General features: G+C 56.3%; 1 protein-coding gene across 4 annotated transcripts; it reads left to right on the top strand.

Moving 5' to 3' along the window:
- The first annotated feature begins 437 nt into the window (after window positions 1-437).
- On the top strand, window positions 438-21,515 carry STMN4 (stathmin 4). 4 transcript variants are annotated; one of them, XM_034766794.1, is made up of 6 exons: window positions 438-532; window positions 10,089-10,160; window positions 11,245-11,340; window positions 14,955-15,160; window positions 16,446-16,637; window positions 19,643-21,515. In XM_034766794.1, the coding sequence occupies exons 2-6, from the start codon at window positions 10,148-10,150 to the stop codon at window positions 19,700-19,702; spliced, it is 567 nt and encodes a 188-aa protein (XP_034622685.1). In that variant the 5' UTR covers window positions 438-532; window positions 10,089-10,147; the 3' UTR covers window positions 19,703-21,515. The 4 variants fall into 4 exon arrangements, with proteins under 4 accessions (XP_034622685.1, XP_034622681.1, XP_034622684.1 ...); XM_034766790.1 differs by having other exon boundaries at window positions 14,952-15,160; XM_034766793.1 differs by lacking the exon at window positions 438-532 and adding an exon at window positions 1,300-1,318 and having other exon boundaries at window positions 14,952-15,160.
- Window positions 21,516-21,809: the final 294 nt, after the last annotated feature.

The following is a 21,809-nucleotide window of genomic DNA, read 5'->3' as shown; positions in this document are numbered from 1 at the left end:
AATTAAACCACTGAGAATCTGACCCCGCTGTTGGGTGTGTGATGGATTGAGTGAAACGTGGCTGATGTTTCATCCTCTGTCCCTTTGTTTGTTTAATGGACATTGGAGTCTCTTCAGGGCAGGGATTGTGTCTCCCTGTAGGGGCGAGTTCAGCACGTGGCACAATGCGGGCAGGATCCTGGCTGGTGCATTCGGGCATCCCTGTAATGGCCATTAATCGGGTTCTCCAAAGCTCCCTGGATCTCTCCGGCCCCGCTTTGCTCTCCCCCAGCCTCTCTCCCCAGGTTGAAACTAGCTTCTTTGTGTGACATCATCCTTTGGGTACCTGGCCTGCAAGGAGTTACTCAGCCAATCCCTGCTCCCCTGACAAGAGGCTGCCCAATCAGCAAAGGCCCTGGGCTCGGCCAATCGGCTGGCTCGGAGGTGATGTCATGGGGAGAGCCTGGCAAGCAGGGCTGATGCTGGCAGGAGCCCTTAGCAGCATTAAGTGAATGAGGAGCACCGGGAGCGACAGCCAGAGCAGGTGTTGGGGGTAAGTAGCAAAGGCAGGGGAAGCAGCGAGAGCTCAAGGAGGGAGGCCAGTGTGGGGGTTTGAACCCTGGGATCCCAGGTGGGTTGTGCCTGGCATTGGGTTAGCAGGACAATCCCATGGGGAGGGGGTTTTACAAAACCCATTGGCACCGTTTGCCGTCTTTCTATTCCGTGTCTCCTAAAAGCCCGGGCTGGGGCTGAAAGTGCCGCGATCCCCCCATGCAGAGTGGCTCCCCGTCACTGGGTGTATCCAGCTGCAGGCTCCCTCTTTGTCTGTCTGTCCTGTCTGACTCCCACGTGCTGGCTCGCCCTCACCCCTTGGGAGGGCCCACTTTGCTTTGCTGCTTGGCGAGGTGCAGGCTCCGGTGCCTGTAGCAGCATCCAGGAGTGGGAGCCACTGGACCACTCCAAGAGAGACGCCCAGCTCCACCCCAACAGCTGGGCACCAGCTCCTTCCTCTTCCTCATCATCCCAGAGCTCATCTGTGCTTGGAGCAGGGCTGCCTGTGCCCCGCTGGTGGGTGCATCCACCCGGGCAGGGAGAAAGTGCAGTGAGTCCAAATCTGAATGCACTGGTTGGTTCTTTCCTTTCAAAAGTGGGGGCCAGTCTTTACTCTGGGGCTGGATTCTGTATGTTTGACATTTTCTTTCCTACTAATCTCTCTAGCCATAACTGGATTGCATGGGGGTTTCTCTCTCTGTCTTTCTTTCCTTCTCAACCCCACAATAGGTGCATTGGGCCTGATTCTGATCTCCAGCTGGTGTAAACGAGGAGTAGCCCCACTGAAGTGAGTTTACATGGGGGTAAAGTCAGTGTACGTGGGATCAGGATCAGGCCCGCTGCGTTCAAGGCTCGCGGGCTGTACCCAGAGCACAGGCGGGTCTCTGATCCCACTTCCCATCTGGCTGCAAATCACTGCCTCCCTGTCCACACACCCCACCCACCTTTGGGTGGAAAACTCCATTAGCCCCGAGTGGGGCCAGTTAGGGTCACTCCCAGTTCCGGAACATGCCCCGAGGATGTTGCTTTTGGAGGCAGCCCCACCTGAGAGCCAGCTGGGGCGGGACAGGATTGCCGGGGCCTGGCCCGGGGGTTCCCAGGTGGGACGTCCCAGAGATGGAGCATTCCAAAGAGGCTTCCCCTGCCTTGCTAGATGGGAACAGCAGGCACGAAAGCAGTGAGACGTAAGGAAGCAGCCAGGGGACGGGGGGTGCTTGCAGTGCTGGAAATGGGGGGGGGCGCAGTCTGCTTTATTGATGGAGGCAGGAAACGTTCTTTCCTTGTGATGTCTTTAAATATTTATTTCAGATGAGGGAGGGGCAGGTGAGAGAGAGGAGAACTGGGCAGCAGCTGGAGGGCCAAGAAATGCATAGAGCTTTTAAAAGCTGAACCAGCCCTGGGGAGGGTGGAGGTTTCCCCACCTGGGGAGGGCTGTGCAGGCAAATCGCAGCAGCCCTTCCAGACGCACGGGCGCCTCATTGTTCAGCCCAGATGAGCTCATCTGGCATTATGCAGGGTGGCTGCTGCCTCTGTCTAGCAAACAGCAGCGCTCCCAGCAAAACTAACTGGAAGTCGGCAGTGGGTTTGTTTTAACCTCCAGCGCCTGCTTCCACAGTCCTGATGGGCTCCCTGCCCCGCAGACTGCCTGGCCTACGGGCTGTTTCCAGCCGGGATGCTGGTGCCCCTCACTCCTGACCTGCAGCCCCTTGGCTATCCCAGTTTTTAGCCTCTCTTGAGTAAAGAGGTACAATGTGGAGATTTGTGTGGCAATGCTGAGAGATGGACACACATCCACTGGGGCCTGGGAGGAATCATAGAATATCAGGGTTGGCAGGGACCTGAGGAGGTTGTCTAGTCCAACCCCCTGCTCAAAACAGGACTAATCAGACAGATTTTTTCCCAGATCCCTAAATGGCCCCCTCAAGGATTGAACTCACAGCCTAGGATTTAGCAGGCTAATGCTCAAACCCCTGAGCTATTCCTCCCCCCTGTTTCAAGTGTTCACTTCAATCAGGCCTTCAGAAGGTCTAGCCCATGGCCCCTACAGCGCACTTCTTCATTAGCAGCTGAGGAACGTGCGTTTCAATCGGAGCAGAGGGGTTCCAATCAAGGTGGCCGGGCTGCATAGAATGTCAGAGCCCCCTCCAGCCTTTGTCACTATGTTGATATGGGATCAGCCCGTGCACGGCTGCAGCAGGAGGAAATTCCCCCTTAGCTGAAATGGCAGCAGCCCGGGTTGGGGGGCAGTAGGTCTGGTAACTGAAGCCCACGCTGCCCCAGCACGTGGCTTAGCGTGGTGCCCGGGCGTTGGGGGAACGATGGGTTAATGACTTCTGACCTATTTCGCTAGTCTAGGTTTTCCCAGAGTACCTGTCGCAACAGCAGCAGGATTCAATCCAGCAATGACACACGTTTGGTGTTAAGACACCAGCACAAACCGCTCCCCGCCACTAGCCCCTTGCCCGTGTGGCCCAGCCTATCGCCGTGAGTGTGACATCCCCGGACAGGAGCGCTCTTTGCTAAGCCCTGGCTGGGTGGCTCTCCAGAGTTTTAAAGAGGGATTTCCATGGAGAGAGGCCAGGTGCTTGCAGAAGAGAGGGACCTTCCCCCCAAAGAACCTGGGATGAGTCAGGTATTGGCCCCACTGCCTCACCTGCCATTGTAGCCTGGGACAACCCATTGGTTTTTCATGCACTTGTGGTTTCTGATGGGAGAGCTAGAGGGCCAGACGGGGTGACGGTAGCCCCAGGGCCCTCTGTGATCTCCAAACCCGGAGGATCAAAGAGGAGTTTAGCAAACTCTCCTCCTGCTGGGATGTGAATAGGTCTCTATGGCTCTGGACCATTGGGCTGCCCCTGAGACAAGGCGATGGGGATCTGAGCAATATGGAGGGTCGATGGCACTCATCTGTGGATCAGGATCGAGGCCCCTCTGTGGGGGTAAGGGGACTGGGATAGCAAGGGGTGCTGCGGGCTAGGATTGAGGAGCTTTGGGGTGGGGGGATCTCTGGACAGGGATAGCGGGGGGTGGAGGGGTTGCCGGTCAGGATTGAGGTGCATCAGCAGAGATGTGTGGAGAGCCCAGGACTGGGATAGCCGGGGGGCTGCAGGTCAGGAGTGAGGGACCTGGTCAGGGCTGTGTGGGGAATGGGAGAGCCCAGGACTGGGAGAGCGGGAAGCGGGGCTCTAGGTTGGGATTGAGACGCCCATGGCCAGGTTAGCAGCTGCAGGCCTGCTCTGAGGTGCATGGAGGTGACCTCATTTATCCTCTATCTCTGGGCATTAACGGGCCCTGGCTAGAAGCCAGCTCGGTGTGGCCAGCAGTGGTTACTGTCATTTCCTATTCCTATCGCTCTGACAATGTGCAGGGCCCTTGGTGACCGGGACGTGCCGCCCACAAGACCGAGGAAGATAGGAGCCCTCGAAACAGGGAGGAAAGCCCTTCCTCTGAGACCTCCCTCTCCCACACACCACCACAGCCTCCACCCCCAACCCAGGTTCCATAGCAAGGAGGCTGGGTGGCTCCTGGAGATTTGCTGGGGCAGATCCACTTGGGTTCTGCTGCTTCCCCAGGTGGCAGGCGGGTTCTTAGCTCCCTGCCTGCCGTGTTCTCTTGTGATCCCAGCAGGGCACTGCTCAAAGCCGCTCCCTCCGGGCCTGTCACCTCCTAGCCGGACCTCGCTATTAAAGAGGAAAGTTGTCCCCATCTGGGCCCTGCTTCTGGACCTGCCTGGTAGGTGCTGCCCCAGACCCAGGCGAGAGGCTCGGTAAGCCGCCCAGCGATTCTGCCATGGCTCCAAACCCAGCCATTCCCCCAGCTGGAGGAAACAATCCATCCGTTGTCAGCACGCCGGCTCACAGCCAGCTCCCTGGGCCTGGCACGAGGCATGCCCATTGTTTGGGTTCCTCTTTCCCTCCGCTGCGGGGTTTGTTTACATGGCACAGTGTTGACCCGGGACCTGCTGGTTCTTAGAGCCAGTTCTGGACGCCAGGAGGTACTCAGGGGCCCACAGCTGGCTCCACCAGGGACCCTGGGCCAGTCCGATCCCTGTGCCAATCCCAGCTCAGTGACTTAGCTACCGCACATGCCAAGAGGAAGGTGGCACCGAGGATGCTGCTTTAACCGCTAACACCCTGGAGCAATGCCTACATGCATCTGCAGCCCCCATCTCTCCTGCAACCTCCCCGCCCAGTGAATGACACCCCGTCCTCCATCAACAGACCCACCCCACTCTCAGGCACCTCACCTGACCCCGTATCCGGCCCACTGCAATGGATTTCTCCTCTGCAGCCCACTCCTGGCCCCACAAACACACACATGAGGGTCGTCAACTACAGCGCACCCCTGGCTTGACAGCTCTTGGAAAGTAGTTTAGAGTCATAGAATCCTAGAATCTCAGGGTTGGAAGGGACCTCAGGAGGTATCTAGTCCAACCCCCTGCTCAAAGCAGGACCAGCCCCCAACTAAATCATCCCAGGCAGGGCTTGGTCAAGGGCTTCACTCCCGCCGTGGAATTTCAGTAGCCAGCTATCGAGCCAGCCTCGCCAGGAACTCAACCAGAGCTTGCAGGCCTTGCTGGACCTTTCACTGAGCCCGGCCCAAGCCCTGGATTTGATTGACCCTTAGGGGTTGAGTTAGTCCTTATTATGAAAGTCTTGTCTGGCCCTGGCCCTGGCCCTGGCAAGGTGAAGGGTGGGGCTCCTGGCCCTGCCTCTGCCATGGCCTTTTTATGTAAGCTGGCATCAGGGTCTTAACAGCTCCCTGCCTCGGTTTCCCCATTTGTCACAACGATGGTGGGGAGCTTTACCCTGCTTTGCAGAGCACTTTGGGAACTTTGCACAACAACCGCCAGCAAATGATACACTGTTATTAGCCTTCCTGGGTAGCGCCTAGAGATTTCAGCAAGTCTGGGCCCTCAATATGCTGGATGCTTTACACGCATATAGTATAGCCCCGGCCCCAAGGAGCTGCAGATCTATAAGATTCAATCTATTATTAGCCTCCCTTCTGGGCAAGTAACTCTTATTACTTCCTATTCAGAGGTGGGTAAACTGAGGCACGCAACCTGCCCAATGCAGTGGCAGAGGTAGGGATGGAACCCTGAGCCTAGAAACCACAGCCGGAAGGGACCATTTATGCTCATCTGGTCCGGCCTGTGCGCTCCCTCGCCCAGAGATGCCTGTGTCAAACACCCAACACCCTCTCTTAGCTAGGCAGTGAAATGCGTGTTGATACCTAGGGCTGGGCTGGACAAGAATGGGGGAAGCGGATGTGGATCTGCGGTACTGCCCTTAGCAATCGCCTGCCATGAGGGGGAGACAGCAGGTGCCCAGCCACCGGGGATCCCAGGGTTCAAACCCACCTTGCTCAGGGGTCGGTGGTCCCGTGCTTCGGGTGCGCTTTGGCATTCGGCTGCTCTAGATCACGGCGGTGCTTCGATCCCTTAGTCGGGTCCTCCCTGGTGGAGCCCTTGAAAGCCCTCGCGGGCCTGAACCCAGTGAAGGCAGCTGGAGTTTGCCAGCCAGGCGTGGGGTGTGCCGGGCCGGCTGCTGGGAGCTCAGCAGGCTAAACGGAGCAGCACAGGGTTGCCCACCACGTGCCCTGAACGGAGCCACACACACACACACACACACACAGATTCTGGTGAGACGCTCCAGCAGGGGGCAGCATCTTGACCCAAAAGCCTCTTCCCTGGCCGTGTGCCCTTTCTCCACCCTGCACTTGGCAGCTGCACCCGCCCCGAGTGTGGGAGACCCAGAAACATCAGGGCAACGCCAGGAGGCCTTTACTGGGGGGCGCTGGTGCTGTCCCGGCCCAAACAGCCTGGGCTTCCCCTGGGAGAGAGAGAGAGAGCGCCACGGGAATGGGCTAGAATGATTCTGATGGGGATTCTGTATGGAGGCTGTTGGACACAGACAGACCATGTGGTTCTCTCTGGCTCCCAGCTGATTCACGGCCTGTGCTGCCTAGCACCTCCCTCCCGCCTGGCCTCGCCCGGTCGCTCATGGAAGGGACCGCTGGCTGCACTGCCCTGTCTTGGCTAGAACAGCGTGTGCCAGGCTGCTGAGCGGGGGCTTTTCGTGCACAGCCACGGGGCACCCTCCTTTGGAGTTCAAGTCCTGGCCCCACTCCTTAGCCATGGCGGGGGCTTTCCAGCGCCACTCAGCGTTGGCCGAGCGCCGCTCCCACCGAAGTCAATGGGCGTTTTATCGGTGCAGCCAGCGGGATGTTTACGACTGACCTCAATGGGAACGGCGTTGGGTTAACGTTGAAAACCCACCCGTCCCTGCTCCGTGCCTCAGTTTCCCTTATGTGTATGATGGTGCTGAAATGCTTTCCCCACTTCCCTGGGCTGATTCAATCCAAGGGGCTTTGAGATCCTCAGAAGGAGGGTTCTGCAGCAGGGCTACGTGCTAGTCCAACACCCCCCACTTTGGGGGCCATCTCCTGATGCTGCTCAGAGACCAGAGCGGGGCAGCAGGATGAGTAGATGAATAAAGGCCTGTGCGCTGGGGTAATGAATCGGGGCCTCTGGGAAGAATTTTAATTGTGGCGCTTTTTCCAGCTCTGTTCCATTTAAAGAGAGGCCAACACCTGATTTTATCCACTGTGCCCGGGCGGGGACAGTACAGGACACATTCCATTCTGCCAGCCCGGCCTCCCATCATGGGGGTGGGCGGGTCCCAGCTCAGAGCAGGGCAGGCTGAGAAGCAGCTCTTGTGGCGATCTGTTCAGTGTGAGCGCACCGATTAAAGGCCAGACTCCACACACTGGTTTGCTATTGCAGGCGGCTCCTTGGATTGCTCACACTGATTTATTACGGTAGGGCCGCTCAGGAGTGCTGGGCTGCCCCTGCTGGGTTATTATTGTAGGGTCACCTACTGAGTGGAACTCACTGATTTATTTATCAGAGGGTTGTTCGTGGGTGGTTTGTTATTGTAGGGTTGCTTGTATGACGCTGCAGCCACTAATAGTTTTGATGTGCAGGGTGGAGAAAGGTATGGAAGTGTTTGCTTTGAAAATGAAAAGAGTTGATCTAAAGAGCTCCGGGATGAGGCTCTTGGTGGGAAATCATACCACTTCTTCTCAACCTTGGCCATGCCCGCTTAAGAAACCCCTGTGCAGAGAGAACCTGCGGGATCCAATCCACAGTCACAGACTAGGGGTCGGGGAAAGCACCGGTGCTGGGATAGAATCCTAGATTGAGGTCATCAGATGGGCTTGAATCTCAGGACAAGCCTCTACCAACTGAGCTAAGGGAGTAACTCCAACAGCAGGTAGAGGTAGTAGGCTGCTATCTTTTATTAAACAGGGACATGATGCCCAGTTTGTCAATGCAGCATGTTACATAAGCGGGGAGAGGGACCACGTATTGTTTGTTTGTGCTGTGAGGCACCTCAGAGCTTGTCAGAAATCAGACGTCCTTTCTGTGAAGACCACTGCAATATTGGAAAAACAAACACTTCATCCTGAATCAGGACAAAAGATCTAAAACGTTCGCACAACAAAATTTTGAATTTTTGTTTAAACTCTAGTCAATCAAAACGTCTCGTCTCCGGCACATTTCAAACATTTGGTTTTAGTTTTGACCCTTTTTAATGTATTCTTTTTCAAAATATAAAGTAAAGCAAATTTCGAGACACAAAGCCGTTTCCCAACGGAAAAGCAAAACTTTCCATTCCGAAAAGGTCAGAATAGGCTGCAGCGACATTTCCAAAACAGGGCGGGTCGTGTTTTCATAACGAAAGGTTGTCAAAATCGATACGATTTCATGATCAATTTCAGGTGAATCAAAATGGCATCTTCTGACAGAAAACTGTTTTGAGGGAAAATGTGCAACCAGTGATAAAGCAGCCTGAGGAAGGGTGGGGATAGGACACAGGGGACCTCAATTTAACTCCTAGCTCTACCCCTGACTGTGTGGGACCTTTGGCACATCAAGTTACCGCCCTGTGCCTCAGTTTCCCCATCTGTAACGTGGCGATAATACTAACCCACCTTTGCAAAGAGCCTTGGGAACGAAGGCTTGAAAGGGCCGTGTATTGGGTTATTTAGTAGAGTCACAGCGCCATACAATACAGTGTCACTATTGCAAGGTGCAGCGGGTTGGACCATTATTGCAGAATACCATAGGCACTGCCTGTGGTCGCTGGGCTCTGTCTGTGCGTCTGTTTCTACCTCGGGCTATCGACGGAGGCTCGTTTACGTCCCTTGTTACCACAGAACCTGGGCAGACGGATTCAGGCGGCGTCCTCAGCACGTGCCATCATCAATCCCCTTTTCCTTTCAGGGCCTGAGCCAATTCACCCCCAGGGGGGCTCTTGGCCTCGGGAACTAATTGTGCCGCTTCCTGGAGTAGCATAAGGAAAAGAAATTGGACTCTGGGCTCCGAAACGGCGCTGATTCCAAACACAAGAGGCGCCGGCTGTGTAATGTGGCAGAGATTTCGCGGGCCACGCACACATGGCTGAAAGACCGGGAGACGCCTGCTGTGTCCCTAAGACCTGTAGGAGAAATGACTTCACTGGTAAATGACTGCAGAGGCATATGCCCCAGTCGTCAAGTGGGTCTTTCCAGGCCAGGCTCCCAGCTCCCGGGCCCTGGTCTGAGGGATCCTTTGTGTTATGACTAAATCTCACCGAGTAGCGTTAGACATGAGTATTAGACTCCCCTGCCCACTGTCACCCACCACGCAGGGATGGGTGCCGGGTAGGACAAGGGGCCTGGCTGGGCACCCCCCGTATTAATCGGTCTCAAGCGGGGAACGAGGGAAGCTGGAATATGTGACCCACAGACCCGTCTAGGCCCTGCTGTGCTGAACGCGTGTGCTCTCCGAGGGGCGCCGGGCGTTATTAACGCTCTGGTTCTGGGACCTCCGCCCTGTTTCAGTGGCTCCTTCGCTGCAGGGAGGGAAGAAAAGCGGCTTTGTCTGCTCCAGTGGCCATTGTTTTCTTTGCTGTGTTTTGTTTGGCTTCCGAAAGAACCGTTTGGATTGTCCTGATTGCCCCCCGCCCCACCTCCTCCAGCTCTGCTGTTACTCCTCAAGCCTGGCCTACAATGGTCCCTGTTATGCCAGCGCTGGGCTCCCCACACACGGCTCGGCCAGTGTGATCGGGGCAGGGCATGTGTCAGGCGCATCAGCAAAAGGCGAGGCGGTGGGGACTGGAACAACATGACAAGCTGCACATCGGGACTGAGGGGCACTGGCACAGCGGGGTGTGGGGCGTCAGGAGTGGACTAGCAGGGCGCTGCACGTCGGGGTTGAGGGGTTTGTGAGTGCTCGTGAGTCACTGTATAATTTGGCCAGACAGGTGTGACTGCGTGTGATTGTGTGTCCATGGATCATGTGTGGGTGTTGTGTTACCTATGAGTGGCAATGCGTGGGATCTGTGTTCATAAGGGTGCTTATGTCCTGGCTTGTGTGGCTGTTTATAGCTCTGTGTGTGTGTGTGTGTGTGTGCGCGCGCGCGCGCACCCTGCTTGCCTGGAGTGCCTCCCCTGAAGGGCTAACGGGAGCCCTGCTGAGCGCTAACCATCTCGTCTCTTTGCTCTTCCAGGCCCCGAGAAAGCTTCTGGCTACACTTGATTCCCAGCCTGCTGAAGGAACCCGAGCGCCATGACTCTGGCCGGTACGGACGCGCCGTGAGATGCCCCCAGCCCGTGGCACCTCGCTCCACCTGCTAGCACGGAGGGGAGAGCACAGCTGGTGTCTAGCCCTGACCCCTTTCCTGCGGGACGGGCGGTGGCCTCCATCTCCATCAGCCACGTGCAGGGCACGGGGAAAATGAGGCGTCCCTAGCCCCAGAATAGCTCCAGGCCCTGTTCCTTTTGTGTTCCCTGGGAGAGTCACCTGGTTAAATTGGCCCCTGCCGCTCAGAAGATGCAGGAGGTGGCCCAGATAGAGATGGGCCCAGCCTCCCGCCCTGAGCATGCCCGCCTGGACGGGTGCCCCCCTGGGCAATGCCCACGCCTCCCAGCACACTCCCAGGGGCCGCAGCGGGGAGGGCTGGGTGTCACAATGCAGTCGAACATGCCAGGCATGCCGCTTTGCTCTGCCACCTCCTCCTTTCCCCACCGCTGCCACCACTCTGGGATCAGGTCACAGCTTCCCCTGATGCTGGGTTGCAGCCCTGGGGTTTTGCTTCACCCCAGCAGAGCTCAGCAGACCCAGCCTTGCTGCTACAACTCCAACAGGGGGCAGGGCAGCCTAGCAGGTAGGGTGCTGGCTTCCTGGGGCTCTGTTCCTGGTCCATGCTGTGCCTCAGTTTCCCCTGGGAGAGCAACACTTGCCTGCCTTTAGGTCCAGTGGCTAACAGGTGCGATTGCCGTGACAAGCAGGTGTGAAAAGTGAGGAGCGGTTGGTATAAAAGAAGTTTACTAAACTCAGCAGCACGTGACCTGTCTCAGCCACCATCCGCCCGATTTTACTGCTGGAGGGGAGGGCTTGGAGCCGCGGGTTTGGAATCCCTGCCCTCAGATATACTTGTTCATCCCCTTGAGACAGACAAGGAGCGTTTGGCTCTGGGGTCCTTCCTGGCAAACTTCCTCACCACCCCCCAGCGCTGCTCCGCATCAGCGAGCCGCAGCTGCTCCATCCCAGAGGTGGCTGCATTTCGGTCAGGGAGGCGTGTGCGGGGCGACTCAGAGCAGGTAGGATTCTCTGACCGTCAGCTGGGGCTGCGGAGACTGACTCTCCCAATGGTGTTTTCGCAGCGTACAAAGAGAAGATGAAGGAGCTCCCCCTTGTGTCCTTGTTCTGCTCCTGCTTCCTGGCCGACCCCTTGAACAAACCAGTGTATAAATACGAAGGTAGGTCACTCACCCGCAACGCTTGCTCCTGTTAGGAGACGGGGAGGTGTTGGGGGATCAGTGCACATTAATTCCTTCTGGTATTACCAAGGGCCTGCTGTGGGGGAAACAGCCGGTCTCCTGGGGTCCCCCACAGCAAACATCAGGCTGGGTCAGGAAGGGCCCCTGAGGGCGAGGTTCACACCTGCTGACCCAGAAGGTTCCACACCTGGCTGGGGCTGTGCAGCTGGTGAGGGCCACCTGCTGGCAGCAGGGAGAATTACACCACAACATTCGGCGCCAGAGGAGTTCACTAGCGTCTCGCGGGAACAGCTGGGAAATCCCTTAATAAGGAGGGCAGAGGCCGGAGATCAGCTAGACCCAGCTCATCTGGAAAGCAAACTGGCTCGTCACAACCCAGAGCAGGGCGGTGATTGAATCCCACACCTTCTGCCCCAAAAGCCGCTTCAGCTAAGGGAGAGCCTCCATGAGCTGGTAGCAGTAGGAGGCTGTTATCCTCTAGGCAGGCCAGCACCTGGAATCGGACATCACCCCTTTAGCAAGTGTATTACTAACATCAGGGATATTGGTCGCATCTGCTGTTACTTCCTCAAACGCCTTCTTTCCTGGCCTAGAATTAGCCTGCAGAACCCACTCTCACTAATTGCTATTAGCTTAGCACAGTTTAAAAAAAACCCACTGGGCATTTACGTGACGAAGAACAGACAATGATCAGGGCCATCCACCTTCATGCTTCCTGGTACAGACAGCACCACATGGGATCAGGAAGAAATTCACCTTCCCTTCCCTCAGGTACAAAGGAATTCCGCCGCGTCGGAAGCATGAAGCATTGGCCGTTGTCAAAGACAAGCTACCGGAACAGGTAGCCCATTGGTCTCTTCCTGTCTGACAGCAGCTAACTTCCTCGAGTCTCCCTTCATCTTATTTGTATTGTAAGGCTCTAGAGACAGGGAGCATGATTTCCTAGGTACTTTCTACAGCACTGTGCTCCGAGCGGCTGACGCTAGAGGATAATAATCACGTTGGCTCCGGCTCCCACTGGCAGGGGAGTCAGAAATGCAAGGCGCAGACGGTGGGCGTTTCCACAGATTGATTTCAGGGAAGCCACAACTAGATGGATCATTCCAGGTGACTCACGTCGGCAGACCCAGTCATGCTCGACAGCAAGGATCCGCGGGAATTGGGCATCACCGCTCTCGGAGTGGCTGGCTCCCCCCCACACCAGCCATGCCCCCTACACCTCCTGTTCTTGTGTTGGCGCACAGTGTTAGGTCACTGTGGAAGACGCTGGTCCCAAGCGGCAGAGAGCCTGGCTTTCCGGATTGCCACGAGGATTGGCTCATACTGAAAACTGGGCTCTTGGCTGCATTGTAGCCTGTATGGATTCATCTTCTATTTCCAAAGCACAGCCATAGAACCACAGGGCTAGAAGGGACCGCAAGGGTCATCGCGTGTAATCCCCTGCCAAGACGCAGGGTTTGTTGTGTCTAAACCATCCCAGACAGATGCTATCCAGCCTCCTTCTGAAAATCTCCAGTGAAGGAGCTTCCACAACCTCCCCAGGTGTCTGTTCCATTGTCCTTCTGCTCTTAGAGTGAGGACGTTTTTCCTGAGATTGAATCTAAATCTGCTATGCTGGAGTTTGAACCCACTGCCTCTCGCCCTGGCCTCTGTGGCGAGAGAGAACAGCTTTTCTCCATCCTTTCTATGGCAGCCTTTCAAGTATTTGAAGACCGCTCTCATATTCCCCCTTAATCTCCTCTTTTCCAAACTAAACATACCCAGTTCCTTCAGTCTTTGCTCACATGCCTTGCATTCTGTCCCTTTGATCATCTGTGTTGCTCACCTCTGGGATCCTTTCCAGTTTCTCTCCATCCTTTCTATACATTGGTGACCAAGATTGGACACAGTACTTCAGCTGAGGCCTACCCAGCGCCGAGTAGAGCGGTACTATCACTGCCCGTGACTTGCATGTTATGTCTCTGTTAATGCAACTTAAAATTGCGTTTGTTTTTTTGGCAACAGCATCGCGTTGCTGACACATGTTGAGGTTGTGATCCACCACAACTCCCAGAGCTGGGCGCATTTTTTGTGTGTGTGGCAAATAGCAGTAGTAGGCTGTTATCCTCCAGGGGGATCAGTCCCTGGAATGGGACATCATCCCGTTAGCCAGTGTGTGATTCACAGCAAATTCACCAAAATTACATTTTTCAGGTCAACGAAATTTGTAGTGAATTCGGGTTGGATTCAGCAAATAGTTTCTGCCAGAAAAAAAGTGGGGAAAAAAGGCTTTTCTGAAAGGTTGGAATGGTTTGTTATTTAGCTAATTAGAGAGAGAGTGAGAGAAAGAGATGAAAAACACCTTCCCCCAAAAAACAACTAAAACAAAACGAAAAATCCTTTTCATTTTGGGGTCAAACTTAACATTTTGTGTGACTGAATTCTTTTTTTTCCCGGTGCTTCATTTCAGCAAGAAAAACCAAAATAATTCGCTTCAGTTTGAACGGAACCAATTTTTCCCCCCAGATTTTTCCGTTCAGCCTCCAGACCAAAAAATAATAATAATAATAATCCATGATTCATTTCTATCTGCTCTAAGCTGAATCTTGCCCATGAAGGGCCATGTCTCAGCAGGGGCATTGCCTGTATCCTGGCAGGCTAAGCACTCTCCTAGTACTCCCAGCCAGGCCCGCTCTGAGTTCACACTGCCCATTGTCAGCCAGTCCAGCCCGCAGCCTCCTTGCCAGGGACAAGCCGTAAAACCTGCTGGGTTTTGTGCTTTGAACAATGGATTGGCACCGGGGTTGGCTCAGAGCAGGTGACGGAGCCTGAGACGAGCGGGCGTGTGAGCGAGAATGAGAAGATAAGGGATGAGGAAATGGATGAGTGACCGTTGGCCGGTGTGCAAGGGGGAATGTGTGTGAATGCTGGGGGGAGCGTGGGAGAATGGAGGTGAGTGAACCAGGAGGGGTGTGAACATGGGCATAGAGGGTGAGTGAATGCAGAATGCGTGAGCATGTGTGTGAGCGTGTGTGTGTGTTCATACTGGGGAATTGAGGGTGTGAATGGCTGCTGGGGGACTGAGTATGTGTGCGCTGGTGTGAGCGGATGGCAGAGGATTAAGCGTGAGTGTGAGCAGCCGGTGGGGAACTGAGTGTGAGTGAGTGACTGGGGTGGCAGACCGTGAGTGTGCAAGCATGTGTGAGTATGCAAGAAGCTGTGAGTGGCTGTGGGGGGTGGTGTGCGTGTGGCTGCAGAGGGGTTGCGTGGGTGTGCAAGTGGGTGTGAGTGTGTGAGCCAGTGTGACTGCATGGCAGTGGGGGCAGAGTGTGAGTGGTGCAAGCAGGTGTGATTAGCTGGGGTGAGTGTGTAAGTGGATGTGCATGTGAGCGGGTGAGTGTGAGCAGGTGTGAGTGGCTGCAGAGGCAGTGTGAGTGTGCAAGTAGTTGTGGAGGGTGAGTGTGCGAGCAGGTGTGAGTGGCTGCAGGGGGCAGTGAGTGTGTGAGCAGGTGTGAGTAGCTGTGGAGGGTGAGTGTGTGAGCGGATGTGCGTGGCTGCATGGGGCAGTGTGAGTGTGCAAGCAGTAACTCCTCCCTCGCTCGCTCTCCCAGCAGACACCGTCGACCTCACCTGGTGCGTCATTTCGGACATGGAAGTCATCGAGCTGAACAAGCGCACCTCGGGCCAGTCCTTCGAGGTGATCCTAAAGCCGCCGTCCTTCGACGGGATCCCCGAGTTCAACGCCTCCCTGCCCCGGCGGCGCGACCCCTCGCTGGAGGAGATCCAGAAGAAGCTGGAGGCGGCTGAGGAGCGGCGGAAGGTAGGCAGACGGGCCCCCGGGCTCACGCTGTGTGTGGCTGGAGACAGGCCACGGGGAAACGTGGCACATTGGGGCGCTGGTGCGTCACGGCGTGGGAACAGGTGCAGAGGATTCTGGGAAGTATCTGAGAGGTCCATGGAGAAGCAGTTGAATGCAGTGGGCTCACGGGGTGAAGAACTCACGACGCCCGGCCCTGCGTCCTCCTCCGGACAGCCCATCCCATAGGCTGGAAAGGGCAGGCTCCGCGCAAAGCCATGGGCAAGTGCCTTCTGCCATCTCCAGGGCCGCTCTGCTGAGGGCGGGGGAGGCACTGGCTCATCACCCACACCAGTCCCTACTCAGTCAGGGCCACCTCCTACTTGCGTCGGGTGGCTGCACCTCCCAGCCCCGGCTCTGCAGAAGAATCCCTGGGGGAGGGAAAAAGCAGCGAGCAACAGGGAGAGGGGGGAAGAGGAGTGGATGGGGGCGGGGCCTCAGGGGAAGTGGCGGGGCAGGAGCAGGGCTTTGGGGGGGAAGGGGCGGGGCAGGGGTGGGGCCTCGGGAAGGGGCGGGGCAGAGGTGGTTCTGGCACTCCTGCTGGAGTGTCCAGTTTTTAAATATTACCAAGTTGGCAACCCTACCCACCGCTGACCCAGCCACCAGGAGCTCTGCTGGGCAGCGGATTGACTCCGCACCAGCCTTTGAATCGCCCTTCGCATGCCTTAACTCCATGCCAAGCTCTGCCCTCAGCACCCCTGGGCGACTCCACTGTCCAGCGGGGCCCCATGGGTGCACTGGGATGGGGAGGGGGTGTGGCCAGGGGAAGAATTTGCATTGATTCTTTCTGGCCAAAACTGCAAGCTCCCCCTGTCGCTTGGAATGGGCCAACCCGAGAACCGGGCTGGAGTGAAAAGCTGGAGGCAGGAAAACACATTAGCACGTAGCATGGGCTTGTGGAATCACCGGCTCCTTGGCCATCACTGGCCTTTGAACCGTCGGTGCTAAGAGCCTGAGTCTCCACAGCTTGAGATAAAGGACTAAGGCCAAGAGCTTTGAAGGTATTTAGGCACCTAACTCCCAAAGGACATAGACAAAGGGAGTTGGGCGCCTAAGTACCTTTGAGGCTCTGGGCCTCAGTCTCCTAGGCAGCAGCTGGGGCTGGGGTGGAGCGGGGGTTATGTATCGCAGGCTGAACAGCTGGTTCCACTCGTGACTCAGGCACCTCGCTGTCCCCAGCGGGCCCGGGACTCTGCGTGGCTCTCGCCCGGCGCTCAGCCGGCTTGTCCTGTTTGCTTTGTGGGTGCAGTACCAGGAAGCGGAGCTCCTGAAGCACCTGGCGGAGAAGCGGGAGCACGGGCGGGAGGTCATCCAGAAAGCCATCGAGGAGAACAACAACTTCATCAAGGCGGCCAAGGAGAAGCTGGCGCAGAGGATGGAGTCCAACAAGGAGAACCGGGAGGCCCACTTGGCCGCCATGCTGGAACGCCTGCAGGAGAAGGTGAGTGCTGGGCGCCGGCCCCGGGGCTGTGAGGAAAGGGCATGGCAAGATGCCATTGATGCACCCAACAGGTGCCCTGGGGTGTCCCGTATTGTTATTATATCTCAGTAGCACCCAGAGGGACCAAGATCAAGGCCCCATTTGTGCTGCACAAACACTTAATAAGAGGCAGGCCCCAGGCCCTGTCTAGTCAGACTGTAAAGACAGAGGCAGGGTTATTGGACAGAAGGGGACACTGAGGCCTAAAGCGATGACAGGCCAGATTTTTAAAGGGATGTTGGTACCGAAACAGGCAGATAGGCGCTTAAGTCCACCAAACCGGTGCCACTGACCTTGTCAGAGATACAGCTCAGGTCCCGCCTAACACCCCTGCCCCCGCCCCGGGTGCTGAAGTTTCAAAGCGCCACCCTGCAGCTAACAAGCTGCTCAGAGACCCAGCTCGAGCTGCAGCCCCAGAGCGGGATTCCCGGAGGAGGCAGGGGACCGCCTGGCTCGCCAGCAGCGCCCGGTCCACCAGGCCTAAGACCTGTCAGACCCCGCAGCAGGAGGGCCATAGACAAGCCGCCCAGAGCCAAGGGGGGAAGCACCACACCCGCATGAAGGACAGCCGCTCAGGGAAATGCCGGCCGAGCGTGGGAGCGGGAGACAGGCGGAGGATTTTCGGCTGCTAGGGCCCCTATCTACGCCACCGACCTGGCTCAGGTGTCTGACTCCGGGAGAGAGTTCACGGACGAGGATCCCACCCGGAGGGGGCTACCTCTGGCCCGTCCGCCAGGCACACCAGCTCAACCACATAGCCCCTATCCCTTCCCCTTTCCCGCCCCCTCCTCAGCATTTCACTCCTGGCTGGCCGGCTTCGGAAAATCCCGTTTTTAGGGGCTTCACGATCCCCCTGGGCCCTGCAGGGAGACACCGAAATCAGGGCCGAAAGTTCTGCTAGGCAACGGGTCACCCAGGGGCTGGGCCTTGTTCTGCTCCGTGGGCAACACCTACACCCCTTTCCAAAGCTGGCCCAGGTGATTTGCTCAAGGCCAAGTCTGTGGCAGAACTGGGAACTAAATCCTGCTCTCCTGAGACCCCCCTCCCTCGCCAGGCCGTCCCCCGCTCCCCTGGCTCCCCTTGGGGCTGGTTCCCGCCGAGCTCTCTTTAATCTCGGCAGCTTTATTCTTAATTGCAAGGGGGCCAGCTGCAGCTGCTGGTTATGGGGTGTGTTTTTTGGGGGGGAGGGAGTTGCACCACGTGACTCATTGGGCCACTGCCTAATGAGGGGGAGCTGCCTGGGAACCTGACTCCCGTCACTACAGTAGCACAGATTTCGGGATCTGCGCTGTAGAGGGCTGGCAAAGGCAGCTGCCTTTGTTTAGTGATGATCATTTCCCTCCACCGCCTGCCTGTTAATCTGACTTGGGCTGGTGTTAAGTAATTGCCCCTGTAGCCATGGAAAGGAAGTGGTCCTTGGTAACCGCACCATCTCTCTCCTCTCCTTGCCTTTCCTTTGCCTGCCTGGGAGGGAGACTCCAGTCCCAGAAACCCACCGCTGGGATGGGGCTCTGCAAATGGCAGTTCCCATCCCTCTCTCCAGCGCCTCTCTGAAAGGCTTTGGGCTCAGAACAGGCTGGCAGAGCAGGGTGACCCTCGGGGACAGCCAGGTGGTTCTGGACAGGAGTCAGAGACCAGGCCAGGCAGACGGACAAACAGCTGGGCTTGTTGGCTAGCTCACAAGGGCAGTTGGCCCCCTTTTCCGTCTCGCACCGAGGCACGCCCACTGAATCTCCCTCTTGGCCGTTCCCCAGCCGCCAATCCAGGCTGGTCTATGTCTCAGTTTAAGGTCCTTCGATGGCCCCATATCTGAGCACATCACAGTCTTTACTGTCTTTCCCTTTGGGCAGCAGGGCAGTGCCATGAGCCCCATTGTCCAGATGGGGAAACTGAGGCACAGAGCAGCTGGAGCAAAGCAGGGTCCTTCCTTAGAATCTTGTCCGCTGCTTTGTCCAGGCCAGTTTGTAAGGACTCGAGCAAAGCGGCGCCCAGCCCTTCCCTAGGAAGATTCCACAGCCTGGGCAATGGCTCATTCTAGACGTTCATTTCCCCAGTTTCATCTCCTGTCTCCTAAACCCAGTACCTTGGGCTGCCCTATATGCAGTTCCCCGCCTCCTGGGTTACAGCGCCCCCTCCGGGCGCCATCCACAGAGGACAGCACTTTGATACAACCCAGCGAGGAGGCCTTGGCATACACACTCCCCCCCTGGGCCACAGCCGTTGAACATTAGTAGGCCTCTTATGTCTTCTGGAAGATATATAAATAAATCCATCCCAACGCCAGTGAAACAGGTCCTGCTCCTCCACCAACTCCCCTCCTCACTAGCCTCCTCCAAACACCTTCTGCAGCCTTCACCTTGTATCAGAGACCAAGAGAGTGAGACAGAGAAGACCAATCTAAGAACATGCCTACAATGCGATGAGAAACCCATGGCTGGCCCATGCCAGCTGATGCGGGCTCGCAGGGCTCTTTAATTGCTGTGTAGATGTTTTGTCTCGGGCTGCAGTCTGAGCTCTGGAACCCTCCCACCTTGCAGGCTCCTAGAGCCCGGCCTTCAGTACCAGCCTGGACGTCTACACTGCAATTAAACAGCCCTGGAATCTGAGCTCCGTGCACCTGAATCAGCTGGCATGGGCCAGCCAGGGGTTTTTAATTGCAGTGTGGACATGCCCTATATTCACGGCAGTCTCTGGGACACTCAGTGTGGTCTTGTCTGATCGGCTCTGCCTTTCTAGATCGGGGCCAAGGACTATCTGTGTCTGGGCACCACTGCAGCCCTTAATAATCACATCCCTGGTATGACACCGGTGGCTTTGGTGGTGTTACGCCAGGGAGGAACCTGGGCCACCACACTCTTTCTGTCCTTGCCTCTCAGTCAAACCCCTCCGCAGTCCCCTTGTCGCTGTCCATTCTTGAGTCCTGAAGCCCAGCACGCTAACAGGGTCCCCCTTCCACCTCCCCCCAGGACAAACATGCGGAAGAGGTGCGGAAAAACAAGGAGCTCAAGGAAGAAGCCTCCAGGTAGAGAGGCCAGGACGATGGCGGTTTGGACTGACAGCGCCGGTGAAGCTTTGCGACCGATGATGGGGAGTTCCTCTGCTTGCTTTGTTTGTGAATGTAAAGAATTGACCAGTGAAGCCATCCTATTTGTTTTGGGGGTGGGAGGGGAGATGGGGAGGAGAGAGATGGGGCAGGGAGGTGTTTGTTGGAGGGAGGATGGGGAGGGCTGGGGGGGAATAGACACACCCCGTTTGGGAAGTCTACAATCCTCTCCACGGTTTCATTTTTACTTCCTCATCATTAGTGTCCAAGAAAGAGTCCAAACGAACAAAGGGTCGGTGACGCTGGCTGTTAGGGGAGGTGACATGACGGGGTGGGAGAGGGATGCACAGCGTGGGTGACTTTAATTTGGGGATCAGGGCTGAGCGGACGGGGCTGCCCTGTCTGCATCTCTCTGTAACTGTGGGCAGGAAAGTCGTCTCTCGGGGGTGCGTGTAGCCTGTTCTGTGTTTGCCATGAACTTTGGTCATTAATACAAATGAAACATCTCCTCTCCGTGTCTCGGTCTTATTCTTCTTTCTGTCTCTAATGGCAGGCCTGTTGGGGGCCTGGCGCTGTTTGGCTTTGTTCTTCCCAGAAGCTCTTGCAGTCTTTTGGAAATAATGCTTTGCCAGCAATTCAGTATTGTCAGACATTAATTAACAGGTTTCCCACCCTCTCCCCCCATGAATGAGAAACAATAGCTTCCTAGGATGGCGTTATCTGGTTGTAGGAGACACTTGTTTGGCTGCAGTGAAGTGAAGTTCAAAATCCCTGTGATCTCCCTGAGAGTGAGGATTTGTCAGAGAGAGCCCAGGATGTCTCTTCTAATGAGAGATCCCTTTTTCTAGGTATGGAGCAGCAGAAAATTTTGCTGCAGGTTGGAGTGAGGAAAGCGGTGGGAGGGCAAAAGGCACCTGTGGCTGGGATTTCTGGGAGAAGAGACGTTTGGCTCCGTGGTGAGCTAGAGAGAATCCAGCGCAGGGCAGCGGAAGTGATGCTGATGCAAGAAGTAGAGAAGAGGAGGGACTGAGGGAGCGCGGATGATAGAGCCAGGGAAGACGGGGGTGGGTATCCGATCACAGGTTATAACTAGCTTCAGGCTAGCTGTGCCCATGGAGAGGAGAATTATTGCTAAGGCCAGCAGGACAAGGAGTGATGTCCCGAAGGGAAGTGAGGAAAAACTGAAGATAGCTCTTCAGAATGGTTTTGTCCAAGCTGGGCGGTGGAGTGGGCTCCCAGAGGAGATGACGGATGCCTCCTTGTTACAGAGTTCCAAGGGCACATTAGGAAGGAAGATAGTGGAAAGGGGTGACCGCCAGATCCCTGGGTCGGGTTGCACTGAAAGACCAGCCAATGCTGGTGTTCACAGCCCCATGAGTGGGCTTGACCTGCCCTCTCACTCCTGGAAAAAGCAGGAAGGCTGAGGTGCGGTCCAGCCAGCTCTGAGCCAGAAGGCAGAGAGCCGGAGCAGCTGGCCTGCAGACAAAGCCTTCCAGCTAGACCGAGCCCTACCCGCCACATCGATTTCCAGCAAGTGAGGTCTCGCTGGCCACTCCAGCCGGATAAGGCTTTTAGGGCATTGATTAACTGAGGGGCCTTGATAAAATGGCCTCTCTGGAGCTTTTATGATGAGAGCAATTAATCAGGGCCCATCTCTTCAGAGAACAGCTCGGCACCAGATCTGGCTGTGGGAGCTGGTGGGAGGGGGTGGGGAAGAGGCCAGGGAGTCTGTTCCAGTTGTGGCACCAGCTGTCTTTTTGTATACAACCGTTGTAAATAAACTGCCTTGGCATTTCTTTCCTTTCTCGTGATCTGTGCAGTGTCTCGGGTGCATTTTGTGCCGTGGCCTTCTGGCTCTCCTGCAGAGGGTGTGTGTGTGTGTGTGTGTGTGTGTGTGTGTGTGTGTGTGTACACATACGTACCCGTGCAGTGTGTGTGTGTGTGTGTACACATACGTACCCATGCAGTGTGTGTGTGTGTGTGTGTGTACACATATGTACCCGTGCAGTGAGTGAGTGGGGGGTGGCCGTGAGGTGTTTTCACTGGCACAGGGGCTGTTGCCGGTACCTGGCTGCCTGTGACATCACTCA

Source organism: Trachemys scripta, chromosome 3 (assembly GCF_013100865.1).
Source record: "Trachemys scripta elegans isolate TJP31775 chromosome 3, CAS_Tse_1.0, whole genome shotgun sequence".
Lineage (NCBI taxonomy): Eukaryota > Metazoa > Chordata > Testudines > Emydidae > Trachemys > Trachemys scripta.
Note: the sequence above shows the minus strand (reverse complement) of the source record. Positions and strands in the feature narration are given on the sequence as shown.